We start from the raw sequence: 20,132 nt of genomic DNA, 5'->3' as shown, positions 1-20,132 counted from the left end.
AAGTTTCCTACTTGCTGTTGGCTTTATTGTATGTCATTTCCAGTAAATATCACAATATAAAAAACAGCAAGTACTACTCACCCATCTTTTAAGTGGTTACGTCTCCAGTCTGATCTCGAGCAGACAGCTGATGGTTTGTTTACATGACGTAACGTAACGCTTGCTGTTAGAACACAGTGTCACGCACTCTGCCACCGAGTTCTCTCCATCATTACGGTTGTTGTTGTTGAATTATTCCTCATTCAGCTTGACCTAATGTTACATTTCATTATAAATTAATGAAAATGACATTGTGTAGGCAGACAGCAGCTGTAGTAAAGTTTTTTTTCCACAATCGAATAGTCATTTTCATATTCAAATGTGTTTATTTATTAAGGCCACACCACCTTTTGGGGGATGGAAAACAGAAGATCCCATAGACTTCAATGCAATTTGACGTGTCCTTGGATTGTAATTTTTACAGATTCGCATGCATTGTTAAACAAACATTTATTTTACACACATTGCCTGAACCTGAGCATTTGTAATAAATTAAGGTTGATCGCCGTCATGTCCCTTCAGTCTTCCCCCGTCCAACACAGTGGCTGGATATTATTTATCCAGACTTCTATTCATATTTGATTGAATCACGTTAGGCTAAGTGTTGTCTGTAAATAACCAGCCTGTTAATACCCAAGTGTTTGATCTATAGGCTGAGATTTACAATTAGTTTTATTTCTACATGTGCACTTACCAACTGTTTTCTAGTATCATGTAGACAGAGCCAGTAACAGTAAACCTTTTTTTCCCAGCAGGCCTCAGTTCTCCACCAGCCAACATCACCACCTCCGTGCCCAGCATCGTCACGCCACTCGTCAACGGATTCACCGGCATCCCTCATCATCAGCCCAACGGACACCCCGCTGTGGAGACTGTGTACACCAACGGCCTGCCGCCCTACTCCACCCAGAGCCCCAGCGCCGCCGACACCCTCCAGCAAGCCTTCACCGGAGTACAGCAATACACAGGTGCGAGGCAGCTTTGTTTACTACGCTGTATTTTCTGTGTTTTTTTTACAATCTGCCATAAATGCTAAATGTGTAGCAGCTACGAGACAATTACTGCGGGGTAAGTACAGTATGAGTGTGAGGCTGCGTGTATTCAGATAGCGAAGGACAGCGCCTTAGAACAGAACATCAGAGAGCCTTTGATTACACATGTTATGCTTGTGTGATCGACCTTAAGCATCCTTGACATCCTTCACTGTGGGATCCCTGTTTTTACTCTCCTCTCTCTCTCTCTTTCTCCCTCCTCTCCCTCCCCTCTCTCTGCAGCGATCTACCCCGCCACCACGCTAACTCCCATTGGCCAGACACTGCCCCAACCACCCCAGGTCATCCAGCAGCAGCAGCAGAGAGAAGGTGAGGGTGAGAGAACATTATTACTTTTTTACACATCACACATCTCATCCCTGTGTAATAGACACATAAAGAAGATGAGCATGAGAAACCAATATTACTTTAGCGCCGTACACATCTCATTCTCTGTAATAGATATAAAGTGGAGCAATATTACTGAATGCAGTTCACATCTCTATCTTAGGTAATAGATATATAAAGTGTGAGGATGATAGAACAATGTTAATCCCACTGTATTATTCTGTACATCTTCAAAATAGGTTGCATATAATCTACATAGGCCCATGCTTTTTTTCACAAGTAATAATTAAAGTTATGTAATAAAATCCCTCGCTGTGAGAATAGTGGCGCTGCTGCAACCCAGATGGAAGAAATGAAATTAATGAAAATGTAGAAAGTAGAAAATTGTGGCAGCTAACTTGAAGATAACTCACTATGCAATGTGACAGTTTTCACTCACATGTACTGCAGGTTTACACAATAATTATTCATTCAGGTTGACGTTGTGTAATTTGCAGTGAATTAGTAACAACGGTTCTTTTCTTATTGGCTATGTCTACGTGCTTTTAATATTGGAGATAACAAGAGGTGAGAAAGTATGATTGAATGCCCCATATGAAGCAATCAAGCCCTCAGTTTTACACATTATATACATGACAAGTTTTATTTCTTTCTTATAACAGAGTTAACAGCTAAAGTTAACAGAGGTTGCATTGACTTGCATTATATGTTCAATGAAAATGAGTATGGAGTGATGGTAAATTATAACTTCATCATGATGTGTTCAAATGCAATCTTGAAAAATTTTGTTTTTGGCAAGAAACTTGAATAAATACAGTTGTTTGAAAGAGAAGTTTTCACAGCAATATAACATAGATATTAGAGAGGGAATTATGACCTGTTTAACTTCACTAACACTAACTCTAAGCAGCTTATAATATATAATTACTAATATACTAATGCCAAGATTTTTTTTAATCAAAGAAAATATTTAAATAAAAACACAATGATTTATTTCCTAATCATTTTAATTGTGTGTTTTAATGTAAATAACCACTACAGATGAGCATAGCATATAGAATTGCACTGACTTTTCGGGATGTTGGTAGAAAAAAAGTTCGTCTGGAGTCTTGCTGTCAGTTATAGTTCTTAGAAAGAAAATTGTAATCGGCAGGTCAGACTTTTAAAAAATCGGAAATCGGAATTGGCCAAGAAAATTGCAATCGGTGCATTTAAGTGAAATGATCATGAAATGAAAAAAATCATTAAATCTATGCAAAAATATACACAAAATATTGTAAAATGTGTTTTTTATTAAAGCAAACAGTGGAAAAATGTGAGTAACTTATAATCACATTGTAATGCCTTATGACAGTGATTATAAAAAGATGATAATGTACTACAGCTATGAGAATTATAATACACTATGATCAAAAAAGAAATGTCGGTGAGTGACCAGCAATCATAAAGTATTATGTTACTTGACCTTACATGTCATTGTAAAATGTTTTTATTGTGTTGTGATTATTGTTATAAAGCATTGTGAATATATATGAGAGCTTATAACTATAACTATACAGTGCTATAGGCAGATTATAAACCATAATACATTTGTTTATAATGCATTATAGACATGGGCGTCATAGAAAGTGTTACCTAAAACTCTTTTTATTAGTTTTGATTGAATAGATTTTATTTCTTTTGCAGTGCATTGATCACAATATAGATAGTTACTCGTTGGAAAATCTTTGATCTGTCATCTAGATTTAGTCCTTCATGTTCATATTTAATCAGACAAGTTTTGAAAATGTAAATAGTAATTTTAAATACACTGTCCTCCGTTCAGTATCAGCAAATCAATGCCAGAACTTTGTGTGTTTAAGAACAGTTATCACTGATAATGTCACAGATGTCCTGGAAATCTATTTCCACTTATCTTAATTTAGTCGACTCGAGAGACTGCATAGATCAAAATGACAAATTCACAGCTGTCTCTCCCTCTGTCCCTCACCCACCAACACTCTCTCTCCGTCTCTCTCTGTGTCTGTGTTCAGGTCCGGAGGGTTGTAACCTGTTCATCTACCACCTGCCACAGGAGTTTGGAGACAATGAACTCATGCAGATGTTTCTGCCCTTCGGCACCGTCATCTCCTCTAAAGTCTTCATGGACCGGGCAACCAACCAGAGCAAGTGCTTCGGTGAGTTACTCACTGCCACTCACACAGCTATCAAGTCCAAGACACACAGTTATACCCTACTATATAAGAATAGTTTGCTTTTTCTGTACATTTTTACTGACTTCTTCTTCGATAAAGCTGTCGGTATGGTTATTAAGGCTGGGACAATACACCTGTCTCCCGATTCAATACTATCCATACATCCATGGTCAGCTCCATCGGGGCCGTTTGAATGCATTTAACATAAATGTCAGTATATGGGTGCTCTACAGTTGTAGCGTCAGCCCATTTGACCACGGAGATGAGAGTGACGGCTGGCTTGACCGCACGTTACCACACTACAATACCGTTTCCTGTCCATGAGAGAGTTAGCATGTAGCTTTAGCCGTGATGTCTAGCTCTGCTTTTCCTGGCAATATGTGAAACCCAAAGTCTTACAATACTTTACTGTAGGTGTAGTGTTTACCACTTTGGATTATCCACGCGGACCCTCCGCCGTTTTCTACTTTCTCGTTTCGGCTCGCTGCTGCCGGCTGCGGTTTGTTTGGTTGACGGATACAGAACTGATATGACGTCACGTTACTCAGACTACAACAATAAAAGCGGTAACTTCCTTCTACCTCTGCATAGACTCAAACGAAGCAAATATATAGATTTTTGGCATTAAAAAATCTATTTCAAAATAAAAAGAAATCGCGATACATAGGTGAATCAATTTGTTTCCCAGCCCTAATGATTATATTAGTTTGTAATTATTAACCACTGACATAAAGATGCATTTTTCACAGGTCTGCAGGCCTCTACTATGATTTCTAATATGTAAAGAAGTAGAGAGCAATACAGAGGAAAATTACCTCAACATCGATTTGCATAAATACACTCAAGGGAAATGTCTAATGGATGTTTTCAGGCGTTGGACGCAGTGCTCTTTCACAAAACAAAATTAGTTTTTGTCGCATGATCTTTTATAGTCTTTTCTTCAAAATATTCAGACATTTGTGGGTGTTGTGTAAAAAGTCACAGCTAAGGCGTGAAGCTTCATAGTTACATTTTCACAATATTGGAAGTTTTTGTTTTCATACTGCGCAACAAAGAATTTGTTAAACAAATATATTTTTTCCGGTGCTGTAGATTTTGATGATGTTTGACGGCACGCAGACATAGAGGATTGAAGGATCTTACCCCTGACTGACTGACCTGAATTTGCATCTTGATGACTGTGGTGTTTTGGCATCAGTGCTGTTAGAAAATGTGCTGAATACATCGTAGCCAAACTAGCCATGATGCAGTCGATCAGAGCCCATGTCCTTGTTTCTGTTTGGCAGCTGTGTGACCTGAAAACCTCGAGGTGCTGTCTCAGCATCACCGTTCTGTAACCCCAATATCTGTCAATACCCTCGCTGCTGAGGCTGATTCACACACCTCCACGCCTCCCGTCCCATTTAGCTCCGTCAGCCAACACACACCAACAAGCCTCGGGGCTTATAACAACTTTGAGGAGACAGGCAGCAGGGATGGCGGGGTGGTGGCGGTGGGGGGGGGGGGAGGCAAAGGACAATTATGGATCAGCATTTGTTTTCACTTCAGGGAACAGCAGAACCCTGGGCAAAATTGATCGCCAGTCCTGTCTCCCTGGGGGGACTTAATAACATATAAATTCATGAAAGAAGAGCTATTTGCAGTATTGACTTATACACTATGCATTTACAACATAATGTTAGGCCTGGGGAAACAGGGAGCACACTGGTGTAATTAATCTAGAGAGGAGAAAGAGGGGATAAACTTAGATTGATGGTGTGCAGAAGACAAGGAAACATAGAGTCAGAGAGAAAGCACACTTGTAATGTGTGACAGGACTGAGCGGAGGGCTTAGAGATCTAAGCCTGCGTCTCCTCTCCATCTCATCTCCGCTCCCAGCCCGAATGTGTTAACCTGATGGCGGGTTAGGAGGTCACCTCCTTTCCCTGCCTCTATACTTTCTTCAGACTTGCATTCAGCCTCTCCCGCGCGCCGCCCAGCCTTTCGCCCTAATGGTGCCGACCCGGAGCCGAGCAGGCCGGGCGGACGTCTCTCCCAGGTGGCCGTGAACGTGGAGAGGCTCCTGCTGTTTTCCGCGGGTCATCGGCTGCTCCTAATGACAACGCAGACACGGGGGAGCGCATCAAGCGGAGACACACTCCACTGCAGTTTCTGGTCACTGAATTCTCAAGGCTTTATTTTTACCCACGATGAAAACAGGATGTTCAGCATAGGTTTGAGGAGGGGTGTATCTTGGGGGAAATGCAGACTTGTCTCCTCATGATGAACTATGTTTGCTCTTGTTTTCGGTCGAACTACTTTGCACAGGGGCTTGTGCTCATTCGTTTTTGTATTTTTTGGGGCTTTCTAGGGATGTCAGAACGCTATGTTGTAAAACATATTAAGTTAAAAACAGGAAGTATTTATAGGGATGAATTAATACAAAAGTAAATAGTTACAAAAGTAACAAAAGATTAGTGATTCATTACATCTTTTTATTATATTAAACCCTCCAAAATCAGCAGTTGCATCCTTCTTAACCTTCAAAATATTCTGGATATGTCATACTCTCTGAATACTCTTTTCCCACCAAAATCAGTGCGTATATGCGTGTATTTAAACACCGGAAAACCCGCTAAAAATGGGCGACTCATTTCCCACATTCTTCTCACGACATCACAAACACGCCAGAAAACAGGGTTAGTAAACAGCGAAACTGTTACGTGGTTACTTCTTTTTTATATCTGTTACTTATTCAGTCTCCCTTTCAGGCTCTCAAACTAGAGTTGGTGATTGTTGCAACAGTGGAAAGACTAACAAAGATGTTTTTGATGAGTTTTATTTTGTTTCTGTCAAAAAACAGAAACAAAATAAAACGTTAGTTTTACAACAATCAGTGGGGTAAAATTACTGGTGGCTTTGAGGAGCGCATATAACGGCTCTTCTTTTCAAATTTAAGTCTACTAATGATTCATTCGATATTTTTATATCCCATTTAACCCTCCAAAATCAGCAGTTGCATCCTTCTTAACCTTCAAAATATTCTGGACATGTCGTACTCTCTAATACCCTTTTTCCACCAAACTTAGTGCATATATGTACGTCTTTTAAACACGCGAAAACACGCTAACAGTAGTGTAATAGACTCCTTTCCCATTGCCAGTAGATGAGCAGCCTTTCTGGGGCGGTTTTCTGGTGTGTCACATTCAACGTCACGTATGCACCAGGAATCAGAGTTATTAAACAGTAAAACGGTTACAGAGGTTACTTATTTGTTTATATCTGTCACTTATTCAGTCTCTCTTTCAATCTCTCAAACCAGAGTTGGTGATTGTTGGATCAGTGGAAAGACTAACCAAGGCAGTTTTGATGAGTTTTATCTTGATTCTGTCAAGTTTGAATGAAGTGTGTGGTAAAATTTATGTTTCTGTCAACGGAGTCTGGTGACTTTGAGGAAGGTATATTAATTTTATGTTTTGTACGTTAATAAATTTTAATAATTGTCCAAATCCATGTTGATTTGATTATTATATATCAACTTCAATGCGTGTCACATAGCATCGCGCCAGAAAAGGAGCGAAAATGAGCGTGTCCATCCGGGGTGTCATGTTTTCATCACCGACGATCAGAGCTGGAGCCGAAAAATACCCGTGACTAGTCAGTTGAGTCACTTATCCCGGGAATGAATGCCAATTGTAACCTTTCCCGCTGAAGACAGAAGCCAGATGTTAGTGGGTGTTTTTTTTGTCCAGTGGAAAAGAGGCTTTGGATGCCTCTCTGATCACAGAAGTGCCTGATATTACATCTCTTAAAAACTGTTAAAAGATAAAACAGATAAAAACTGTCACCCACAAGATAACATCACAACAGTGATGCTTTAAGGCAGTAACACCCCCACACTTGTTGCATCTGGAGTCCCACAGTGGTCAGTTATTTTCGCAATTGCTAAAAGTTGATGAGACGTTGTGCACCAAGAAGCAGCTGGTCGAAATCCAATTCTAACACACTAGTGTTCATTGTGGACATATTAAACTCTGAAAAAATAATCCTTCAAGCCTGTTTTTAGTTTAAAAACAACTTTATAGCAGGCTGTCACAAGCACTGAGCATTTGCGAGGCAGCCCAAAGGTGCCACCTGCCTCAACGACAACATCCAGACTCCTTCAGGAGGCAGACAGGCCACGATGATCAAGCAGTGAAAACACTGACAGATATTTGTTTATATCACCCTTTTTTTTCCAGCAGTGTTCTCCGCCTGCCAGTTTGCAATAGATATCATCTCTAAATATTGACTTAAATTCTCATGTTAAAGCTTGTTTAGGCACTCGTAATTATCTTTTTAACTCTAATAAACTTGTACTTTTTCACAGGTTTCGTGAGCTTCGACAACCCTGCTAGTGCACAGGCAGCTATCCAAGCCATGAACGGCTTTCAGATCGGGATGAAGAGGTTGAAAGTCCAGCTAAAGAGACCGAAGGATGCCAGCCGCCCTTACTGACACAGCCTACCTTCAGTATTCATTGCAGCAGCACAGGTGAGCCAGCAAAGTGTCAAAGCCCTGTCACCGGTTCAACATTTAGATCCTCAATGCTGTTACGGTTGAAGCTGAAGATTTAACTCAGAGTGTCAGTTGAGGTCTGGCCAAACGTTGTCCTCCCTACTTCTTCGGATCGCCTGAATTTAAGAACTCATAGTTTTCTTATCAGATAAGTAGGGCTGTCAAAGTTAACGCGATAACAACGCGTTGATGAAAAATTCATTTTAACGCCACTAATTCCTTTAAGGCATTAATGCAACTTGTGATTTTTAAGGTTGTAGCGGGCTCAGTTTTATGTTATACTGTCAAGAAGGACGCTAAATAATGCTCTAAACTTATATTAAGTTTTGGCGAGGAAAAACTGGCATGGCCATTTTCAAAGGGGTCCCTTGATCTCTGACCTCAAGATATGTGAATGAAAATGGGTTTTATGGGTACCCACGAGTCTCTCCTTTACAGACATGCCCACTTTATGATAATCACATGCAGTTTGGGGCAAGTCATAGTCAAGTCAGCACACTGACACACTGACAGCTGTTATTGTCTGTTTGGCTGCAGTTTGTCATGTTGTGATTTGAGCATATTTTTTATGCTAAATGCAGTACCTGTGAGGGTTTATTAGTCATTGTTTTATGTTGTTAATTGATCTCAAATAATAAATATATATATACTTTTGCATAAAACAAGCATATTTGCCCACTCCCATGTTGATAACAGTATTAAATAATTGACAAATCTCCCTTTAAGGTACATTTTGAACAGATAAAGAATGTGCGTTTAATCACGATTCAATATTTTTGATCGTTTGACAGCCCTACAGATAAGTATTAAATAATGTGTTCAATGCATGTAAAGCTGAGTTCTTCCTCGAGCTTTAGTATCCGCAGACATGTAGAAACTATAGGGGTTGATTTCATATGCCTCACAGCAGGCGTATTAATTATGGGAAAATCTGTCATCACCGTGATTGACAAAGATTGATTGGTGTGCCAGTGTGGGTTAGCTCTCTCCAGACCATTTCACTGATATAATAGAGCCATATTGAACTATCCAAAGTTTAAAGAAACGGATCTGTGAAATGACAGCTTAATGAGCAGTGAGATCTGAAATTGCCTTTTTTTCTTCTTCTATTTTCCAGGTTTTAGAGGACACGTGAAGATATCTCGGAGGAGTTCAACTTTTTTTCTTTGAAAGCAAAATATGTTTTAAAAAAAATCAACACATAAGGAATTTTTTGAAGACATATCAGCATTTACTTATGAAGATATAGGTTACGGCGGGAAAAAGGAAGATGCGAAAGAGGAGGCGGCGCTCCACCGGGGGACTTATCAGTAACAGATGGCACAGTGCAAGAAAGACGGAGAAGAAAAAAAAAAACTGAAAAAAGATGTGATGAGACTGAACAACAGAACTTTTTTTCTTGTTGAGACTTGAATTGTTAATTAAGCAACAAACTAACAAACAAAAAAGCAGCAACAACAAATAGATTTCTATATACATATTATATACACATATATATAAGGAAAGAAGCGCTTGTGGCTTTTACTGTACTGGACAAATGAGGGTTAAAACTTGAAGATCAAGAAAAAGTGGAAAAAAAGAAGCTATTCTATTCGTCCACTGACAGACTTTCTTTCTCTTTCCCTCTTTCTCTTATTCTCTCACCGTCTCTCTCAGCAAGCGCAGAACTATGACTCTTGGAGGTCACTGAGGTTTCCATTAGCAACAGTAGAACTGCAAATCTTTCACCCCTAAGGGACCAAAGGACCAAACATTTTTATTGTTCTGAACAGTAATATATAGTATTAATGATACTAATACTACAAACTACTACTAATAATATTACAAGTTAAACTTAAGAAGAAATACTAGCTTCAGGTTGAAAAAAAAAAAGAGGAAATGGGTTTTGGTTTCTTTTCCTTTTACATTTATAGCTACTGGGTTTAAGGAATATTAAAACAAAACAGAAAAAAAATATGTATAAAGCTATACTATTTTAGTGGCGTAGAATATGTGGGTTAGACATTGTTTCGGGCATGTTCAGATATGTTCTTTTTTTGACACTCATTGCTTCATCCACATCGCAGCATTTCATCTCGGAGGTGTGATCTGTCGGTGTTATTGTGTCAGCAGAAGAAGAAAAACAGTCCTGTAGTGCCAAAAGTGAGTGACACAATAACAGCCTCTTAACAGGACAGTGTGTAGGATGTGGCGGCGTCTAGTTGCAGATTGCAACCAACTGAGTACCCCTTTGCTGACTCCTCCCTCCCTCCCAAAACCATGGTAACGCTGTTTGCCTCGCTCAGAAGCCATTCTTATCATAATAACACTACTTTAGGAGCTGTGGAAGTCAGACGGTGGCTCACGTTACCGCAGTTTGACAAGCGTGTCAGAGAACTACGGTGGCCTTCAGGTAACGTAAAAATGCGAAAGGATCTCTCTAGAGTCAGTGTTTGGTTTGTCCGTTTTGGGCTACTGTAGAAACATGGCAGAGCAACATGGCAGACTCCGTGAAGAGGACCCGCTCCCTATACACTAGCGTAGCCAGAAAAAACACTGCGGGTGTGCATCAGAAAAACTGTGTGCCACATGAAAAAGGGATGGACTTTGAGATGCATCGGCCCTTTAATTAATTAATACAGCCACCCCAGCTTCCACCTCAGTATATATACTGTATATTAAAAGTTGTGGTAGGCTTGCCGCGTACTTACCCACCGTCCCCACCGTCGGTTTGCTTTTTTTTAATAAAAATAAAAGACATTTAGTTCATTTTGGCGTATCAGCACCCTGTTATCAATACATAGTTGGACGACAGACGTTACAAATTGAAAGTGAAAGTGTCTGCTCTGTACAGCAGGAGTCAGGCTTCACAAACATAGGACAAGAGAGAGTTATCTGACAAGATGATGGCGGAGGATTTGGTGTCAAAGTGAAAAGCAAAAGCGCCTATTTAGCAACATTTTTAATTAAACTATTTCTATTTAAACCCAATGGGAACCATAACGTTAATGAGGCGATCGCTGTGCGGAGGATGGAGTTGTCAGTGCTCTCCCGGTACCGGCCGCACTCAACGACTGCTGATGACTTTTTTTCCTGCTAAATGTGTGTGTAGGGTTCCCACCTTCCACACGGCTGCAGATGAATAGTGGTGGATTGTTTTGTTTGGTAATAATAACTCGTTTCAGTAAGGCTATAACTAAAAATGTATTCTGCATCTGCTTCTTTGGGTGGCACTGGCACATATGTGGCTACACCATTGTCCCTATGTAGATATGAAGGGCTCATTCTAAGCTAACAAAAACATGTCTTTTAGTTTCAGGTGATTATACACTAAAGAAAACATAGTTATTAATAATATATTCCATTTCTGCAAATCGATCCCCTGAAGTGTTACACACTGTTCCTTTACACCAAACATCACTGACCCACAGTGTATTTAGCCATGTATCGCTGTCTTCTGCTCGTGTCATCGCGTTGCAATTCCATAATTGAAGCAAGAGTAATTCCATGTCATCATTAAAGCCTTGATATTACAGATAATCTGACCATAAAGCACTGTGGTAAAAGTGCCACCCGGCTGAGCTGGATACGCAGCAGTAAAGCAGCACAGCATCTGTAACTGCTTAATAAAATACACAAATGAGCCTGACGGCAGTTGTAAAAAAAAAAAAACTCCATCGCTGTGTCACAGTGGTCCCTGCCGGGTCGTGCCCTCTCCCGCTGCCAACCTCCTCCAGCTGCTCTCAGCAGGCGACAGCAGACTCCCCTCTTCTTCCTCCTACCCCCTCTCGCTCTTTCTCTCTCGCTCCTCACCTCCAAGTGCCAGCATATCTCTCTCTTAATAGGGACCATCAGTTCACGGGGGCCGAGAGCTAACCCACAGCATAATTAGGATAATGATAATATTGATCAGATGGGGAGCAGCACCGCAGGGCAAGAGATGCACAATCAATTACGCATTGACATTTTGAATGAATTGACTGAGTGACAGAGTCCATTTTTTCTCCTCAGTGGTTGCATCATGGGAACTACTATCCACAGTCTCAGAGGGGACCCCAAATCTGACAGAGGCTGCATGTGCTGTGGCATCCGATTCAACTGTTATCACGTCATTAAATAGGCGTTATCATAGGTCATTAGGGGCCTGCTACACCTACTACGTTGTGAAAGTGAAACTTAAAAGCAACACGTTCTAACATGTAAAACTAATTGAAACGTGACGTTTTGAACACAAACAAAAAGGCTTCTTTAGGTTTAGGCAATAAAATTACAACTACTTTAGGTTTAGGCAAAAAAAACAGTTAAGTTTAGCGGGAAAAAACATTGTGTTTTGGGTTAAAAATAACTACGAACACAAAGACAACTACAGATTGGGTATACGAACTCCGGTCTCCTGGGTCGCTGTTGTGTTCTTTTATACCTTCTTTCGGTGATCTACCATGTGAATAGATGATAAAACCTACTAGTGGGTGTACTAGGCCCCTACTGACCCACATCTATGGGGCTAATAGCGACTGATAACACCTGTTTAATAGCCTGACAACAGTCTAATCGGCTGGGGAAGACACTTAAATCTTGGTCATTATCACTAAATAATGAAAGCTTCAGAGGTCTACGTGGCTGCGACAGGACCTGTATATAGTGTTTAGAGTAGATGGTACGAGTTCTTCAGTGAAGAGCAGCTGTATAGTGTTTTTTTTTTTTTCCAAAGGGTATAATAGCACAGTAAGAGCTTGTACACGGCGAGGAACAGCCTGGCATTACCAGCCTTAGGAGGTCAAATTAAGAGCAAAATGATCCATCAATTAGACAGCAGCAGGCCTGTAAGTGTAGCTGCTACAGCTGCTGCTGCTTCGACGAGACGACAGCTCACCATTAGCGCCGGTCACACATGGCTCCTATACAGTGTGGTCACGACACATCACGCCGTATCAGATATGATTAATTAACTAAACTAGCATCATCTGTGGTGATGCTTTTTTTTACAATACATCCGAGATGAAATCTGTTTTTCATGCTTTTACCGAGTCGCCTTTTTTTTTTTTATCCATTTCACTCTCTAACATCCACTCTTTTAAGTTGAAAATCTTTGCCATTCATTGAGTGAGTTTGCACTGAAGCAGCCTGCCCCTCAGGACTCTGTGAGACCTCAGCGCTCTGATCATCGCTCTAAACTTTAGACACATCAGTGCTTTACAATGCCGCCTCTATGGCTCCATCCACACATGCAGAGTCTACAGAAAACACAACTATTAATCCTCTGTAGTCTGGTACAACCGATGTCATCACCAGAACGGCTCCCCAGGTCCTGATGACTACATCTTTTATTGTTATTCTCTTTATTTCTATGATTACTGGTTCGCAGGATCGGGAGACCATTAACAAATGTTACTGCCCTCATTCACTGTATATTGTTCTCTTGCAGGCAATACTTAGATGCTGTAAAAAGAAAGTGTGTAAAAAATGCCTTTTCTCATCATGAATTGCCAAATTATGCAAGCATATCCACTGCATTTCCTCATCAGACGTGTGCCAGATTCCTTGAAAATTGAATTCTGTGTTAATTTTCAGGAAATATTGATTAGAAGTATTTGATTTTGCGGTATAGCATAACAGTGTAGGAGGAAGGTCCTTTTAGGCTGTAATGATATACAATAGTTTTCCAGTGAAAAGGTTAGATTTCATATATATTTGCCAGAAGACAGCTTTTTTCCCCCTGGTGAGTTACTGTTAGTTTCCTCTGTGCTGTCAGAGCCCGGCAGCTTTAGGAAGCGGTGATATATGCCCTCCTCTCCCCGGGCCATACAGGGCCTTAGAAAACCCACTCAAAAATCTTTTCTTATGGGATTTCAACTGGAGAGTTTTTTAAATTATTAAAATCAAATTAAATTTGGCCTTCACAACAGCTTGGGTAATGCAAATTAAAGATGCCAGCTGTGGCTGAAATTTAATGAGTTTGAAAAGATGTTGAGTTAATTTCATTCTGCCAAGAGAAAGAAATGAAATTTGATTGAGCGCAATTAAAACAGCGGATGGAGATGGAGACCGTTTGTACGTAGTGCAGAAGCCTAAATATACATTTCCACTATGAAATTCAGAAAAGTAATGAAATTGAGTTAACATTTTTTTGTATTGCCAAATCTGATTGAAAATCCACTAAAAAAAAAGGCAGGAAATAGCAGCGTTGATTCCTATAGTGTTACAATTCAGCTGCATGTGGTCAAACTACAGTTTATTTTCTACTTTTTGCATCCATTTTTATGGTTTTTCTTTTAATATTTCTCATCCATGGTGCCCTTTCAATCTCTGAGCATGCTCAATGGGGGCTGGGAGGGTTAAAGATTACGGTACTACTAGTATTAACAATATGATTCTTTAACTATGGTTTGAATGCTAAGGATAGTAGCTTATTATAAATATGAAATCTGTATATTATGGAAAATCAGCACAGGACCTTTCTTTGGGTACATTATAGATTAGGGTTTGAAATGGGGGAGGGGTCGGGCGGGGAGGGAGGGGGGGGGTCGCTTTATAAAGATGTTAACTTTCTGGTTTCTCAGCACAAAGCATACAAAAACATAAACAGCAGTGTGGAGTCTGTGAAGAAGACTTTACTGACATACAGGGCGCAAAAAGAGGAATCTCAGTACTATTCTTTAAACCTGGAGGAGAAGACGCAGTTTACAGGTTGTTTTTCTTTCCTTCTTTCTTTTTTTAAAGGAGAGCGCCACCTGTTTCTGTGGCGGTGTCAGTACAGCATGGATTAACTGACAGGGAAAGCAGTATCTTTTTTATAAAAAAAACGTATTAAAAAAAACTATGTGTTCTGTATTAGCCTGAGAAACCAAACATTTTTTCCCCTGTTGAAATTTCTTAATACTTGCTGCTTAGATTACTTCATATTAATGATTGATGATTAAATAATTTTATAATTAATTATCGGGTCAAGTATGTAACTTGATGTTTATTTATTTATCTATTTATTTATTTATTTTATTTATTTATTATTTATTCAGCCACTTTTATTTATTTTTTTCTTTTATGGTTATGGTAAGATAAAGATATGTATCAAAAAGAAATGCTTATTGGGGCTTTTCTCTCTTTCTCTCCTTTTTTTCCAATTTTACAATAAAAATTCAAACAGGATGTTTTGCTTTTATATCATGTTGAATGTTGAGTGCTGGACCGCGGTGCAAAGAGAGGGGGAGTCGTTGCACAAGGATTTACTCTCATGGACCTTGAGAGTGCACATGTTGCAACCTCTTACAGAGTCTGTTGCTGATGCCTCGTCCCTGTTAAAGTGATGAAACTGTGATGATGGTGTCATTGCCCTTTAAAGCCGGGTTATTGCTGCACATCCACAGCTTGAACTTTTGTAAACATTTTGTTTTCCACTGCTGCTCTCACACCAGGCAGGAGTCTACTTTGGTAGCCATCATAAAATGCTACAAATGTACCTATTTCATACTGATATGAAAACCCAGCGGTGCAGCGTGTAGGATGATTTGGATTATCTGTCATTGTGGAGACTGGAGGCTTTACCAGTTAGCAGGTCACCTGATGCTGCTCTGCTCTGCTGCAGGCAGACACAACTGAAATATGTGTCAGGACGTATATGATGGCAGCAGAATTCACAAACATAAACCATCAGGCAGATGGGAGGTAGCATGCATCATGGAGGGACTGTAAGAGAAAGACAGGAGGAACAAATAACATCATTTTGACAAGCAGGAGGCAGTAAATTGAAATAAGGGAAAACATCAGTATCAGTCAAGTTTACATCATAAACTACAGTACTGCTTTGGTGCCAGAAGCCCAAATCTGATCTGCTGATTTTCCTCTCCACATGCACTTTGTAATCATCATCTTCTTACGTAATGGTACGTGTCCACCGAGGTGTTTTTTTTATCGCGAGGGATTGCCTCGCTTTCCAGCATTGGACGCTTGATGGACTGCCACGAAAAACTAGGCACCTGATTGGACGAACGCTTTCCCTCGTGGGCTGCTGCTCCCAGCTTTGAAACCGGAACCAACATGGCGGCTCGTTTGGAAACTTTCTTCTGTTATATCACGAAAGTAATTCACCAAAACGTGTTTCTGAAAACATTTTATGCGAGAAATAAGCCATGCAGTTGCTAAATCTGTCTTTATTTTGGATCAACTACATTTAGTTTCTAAGTTTCTAGGGAGTGTCCAGAGGCGGCCGGTCGCGCTGAATGCCCCCAATTTGCATAAAGTAGCTGAGACCTCAACTTTATGCAAATGAGGAGCAGCCAAGGTGACGCCCCGTCTCTCGAATGGTTGTGTCTAGAAGGGAGCCCGCAAACTGCAAAATCTGATCTGAGATCTGCAAAAACTCTTGCGAGACTCGCTGCCCGACGACCTATCCTGACCTTAACTACACTTAGAGGTCAATACCGAACCTTAGCTATTTTAAGTCAATGCCTTACCTTAACTATTCAAGGTCAATGCCTAACCTTAACTATTCAAGGTCAATGCCTAACCTTAACAATCTCGCCAGAGTTTCCCCAGTTTGCGGACTCCCTTCCAGTCACTACCTTCTCGATTCGCACCGCCACGCTACCAGACTGCATTGCACAGCTGCTCACGTAGACAATGAATGGGAAGCGTGGAAAGGTCGGAGGCTGTGGACACGTACCGTAAGAAGTCACTGTAGCATCACAAGCTGAGACATTCACATTTTGAAGAGCAGCGACAGTCAGATATGGAAAAAAAGGAGTGGGAGGGACAAAAAAAGTAGAGCCACTGGCTCATGAAATAAATTGTCCCAATTACAATAAAGTGTGGCTCTTGGTCAGTGTGCACGGCAGGCAGTTCATCTTTATTACAATCAGTTAATGAAAATCAATCCCCCTCCTGATAAACTCTTATCTCCACGGCCTTTGCGCGCCCCTCGTGCGGGGAGATAATAAATTAGGGTAATATTGCCTTTGATGAGGGAGTGAATTGCAAATTATTGTAACTTTCCAAGATTTATGATGCAGATGCTTAATTTCCGAGCTGGGTTTTTCGGGGCGTCAGGGTGCCGGGGGGCCATTTGTTAAAAGTTTGGTGACACCGGCTCGTTAATAAAAATACACATTGAGACAACCAGGTGCTCTCAGCTGTTCTCTACTGTTACAGTAGCACAGAAAGCACTGCTGAAATGGCAGGAAGTCCTGGCTTGCAGGATTAGGTATTTTACCTATAACAGCGAGTACATATGAAGAGGCAGAAACCCAGGGGATGCAACGTGTTTACTAAAGTAGGCCTGCCAATCATACAGTGTTATTTCCCCTTCCCCAATCTCTATCACAAAAAGCCAGGAGCGTATGATTTGATATGTAGGTCAATACCCATTCTGGAGTGAGCCAGTGGGTGAGATATGTCTAGTTGCTCGCTGTCACTCTGATTATTGAGGAGACACAGAGAGATTGAGTTGGTCAGGTATGAGAGAGCCTGCGGTATGAGATAGCTGTATAATCGCTGCGACCATAGCAGTCTAAAAACCACACACACACACACACACACACACACATGCTGAGAAATGAGTAACTTCTCACTCTTTGTTCTGCAGCAGTGACCCGTGTAACAGGGTGTAATGTATGTGTATGTTGGACGTCTTCTACTCGCTGCAACAATCAGACTCTGAGTGCATCATTAAGCAAAATGCTTCAGCGAGAGGAGGTTACAGGTGGGGGGGGGGGTCGTACAAGTCACTGGGAGCTGCAGGAATGATGCAAGGTGACTATTTAAGAAGCCACTTGTTAAAACTGAAGGCACAATCTCACAAGAGCAGGTGAATGAGTTTACAGCTGTGGCTGACCAACATCACATGCGTCGTTTAGCATCAATAAATCCAGTCCAAGCTGCTAAAATGCAACATGTTCGATGTTTTCCACACATGCTACTCATCGTCCATCATGTAATATGTATCTGAGGCCTCTCTAACTGCAGGTATGGCACCTTAACCCTCTTAGACCCGACCGACTTTACTGTCTTTCAGAGGCTGTAGCAGGTTCAGTTTTAGAGCTAGAGTGAAGCTACAGACATCAGATGAAGCTAGAAAATCTAAGGAATCATGTCATACTAGCTTGTCAGGAAGGAGGCGAAATAACGCTCCAAAGTTAGGTTACATTTTGGCGAGGAAAAACTGTCATGGTCATTTTAAAAAGGGGTCTCTTGACCTCTGACCTCAAGATATGTGAATGAAAATGAGTTCTATGGGTACCAACGAGTCTCCCCTTTACAGACATGTCCACTTTATGATAATCACATGCAGTTTGGGGCAAGTCATTGTCAAGTCAGCACACTGACACACTTACAGCTGTTGTAGCCTGTTAATGTGGTATTTTGGAGGGATTATTGATAATTTTTTATCAATTCCCGAGTGGTAAAATATGCTTAAATTTAGCACCAAATCTGTGCAGCTTATGAGACATAAAAGAGCATGGGAATGACCATCATATACTTCTATCACAATGTTCTAAACCCTTATACAATTTATTTCAATTAATTAATTCATGTTTATTTCTGATTTATGACAAAAACAACTTGACACACAGTGCTGAGCTGTATTTCAAATTAATCTTCAGGTTCCCAGCTTCCAGATGATGTACACCACTTCTATGTGACATCTACTTTTGACATGCTATCTCCCCCTAAAAAAAAACTTTACCCCCCTAAAAAAAGACAAAAATGGGTCCAATGTGTGTCTCAGAGGGTTAAATATCAACACTAAAGTAATTTTAAGCCCTATATTGCTCCTCATCAAGGCCACCTCATTTAAATCTAAGGAACATCTTGCATTAAGACAGCCATCAATCTATCCATTATCAATCAAGGAGAGGACTCACACACCACTATCTATTTATCTTGCCAAGTGCTCTATTAATATCAAATTAATTTCCCCATTGAGAGTATCAATCACTCAAGCAGTTTTTTCTCAACTCATTAGCTTGGTAATTGTCCTTGTTTACAGGGGAAAGTCAAGACAGGATGGCTCAAAGAGGCTGGACGAGCAGTCTCTACGCAGGCTTGAGCAGCTTCCTGCTGCATCCTCCCTTCATGCTCACTGAGAAGATTTGACATATTTTTCATTTCCAGATTTTGTTTTTATATATATAATATATACGTTTTAAATGTCAATCTCCATTTCTTAAAAAAGCAGCTTCCATGTTGAGAAGTTGTCACCTTCTTTGAACAGACTGAGAGGGCGCTCTCACATGGGGCTGTTATATAAGACTGGCGCTGCCTGGCAGTGCTGTCAGATGGCTGCATCTCAACACATGACGTCAATCAAGACCAGGCTTCAAGCTTTTTTAGCTTTGTTTCAAATTTGTTTCAAACACACACACACACACACACGCACACACACACACACACACACACACAGCTTACTTGGCATCAGCTCAGTTTACAACCAGGGTTAGAAATTAGCTCCAGTCACCAGCCAAATGCTGGTAAAATATGCAAGTGGCTGCTAGATTTGCTTCACTCACCAGCCAAAAAAACAATAGTAGTCTATTGAGTAGCTGGTAACATTTGGAATCCACCAGCCACAGTGGCACGTGGACAAAAACAAGTTAATTTCCAACCCTATTTAGAGCAATAGTCCTGTATTTAGATAAAAGATAGTGAGGTGAGGAGGTGGAAAGAGTATTCAAATCATAAAAGAACTAATACAAGAATGTAGAAATATTCCATCACAAGTAAAAGTCCTGCATTCAAATCCCTACATAAGTAAATGTGCAGACGTATTATCAGCTAAATGTACTTCTGATTCTGCAGTAAAATGTCCCCTGTTACTGCTATATTCATTACAGGCTATATGACATTTAGATTAGATTGTTAGTACTGATGCAACAATGTGTAAGCAGCATGTCACTGTTGTAGCTGCTCAAGGTGAAGCTAGTTTTAACCACTTCATATCCAGTTTGCTAGTTTCGACCAAAAAGTCACAAGATAAATCTGATGCAAAAAAGATGTTGGATAATTTGACCTC

At 40.4% G+C, this 20,132-nt stretch overlaps 1 protein-coding gene across 17 annotated transcripts in view; it reads left to right on the top strand.

Moving 5' to 3' along the window:
- The window catches only part of celf5a (cugbp, Elav-like family member 5a), a 256,225-nt gene extending 243,830 nt beyond the window's left edge, over positions 1-12,395 (top strand). For 6 of the 17 annotated variants that reach the window (XM_074635713.1, XM_074635716.1, XM_074635723.1 and 3 more), the window contains 5 exons: positions 792-1,007; positions 1,314-1,406; positions 3,452-3,595; positions 7,962-8,125; positions 9,267-12,395. In XM_074635713.1, coding sequence (XP_074491814.1) covers positions 792-1,007; positions 1,314-1,406; positions 3,452-3,595; positions 7,962-8,089 — 581 coding nt within the window. In that variant the 3' untranslated portion in view covers positions 8,090-8,125; positions 9,267-12,395. The remainder of the gene's footprint in view (positions 1-791; positions 1,008-1,313; positions 1,407-3,451; positions 3,596-7,961; positions 8,126-9,266) is intronic. The other 11 variants (XM_074635725.1, XM_074635717.1, XM_074635724.1 and 8 more) reach the window with 3 other exon arrangements.
- The last annotated feature ends 7,737 nt before the right edge of the window (positions 12,396-20,132 follow it).

The sequence above is a fragment of the Sebastes fasciatus genome, chromosome 5 (genome assembly GCF_043250625.1).
Source record: "Sebastes fasciatus isolate fSebFas1 chromosome 5, fSebFas1.pri, whole genome shotgun sequence".
Taxonomy (NCBI): Eukaryota; Metazoa; Chordata; class Actinopteri; order Perciformes; family Sebastidae; genus Sebastes; species Sebastes fasciatus.
Note: the sequence above shows the minus strand (reverse complement) of the source record. Positions and strands in the feature narration are given on the sequence as shown.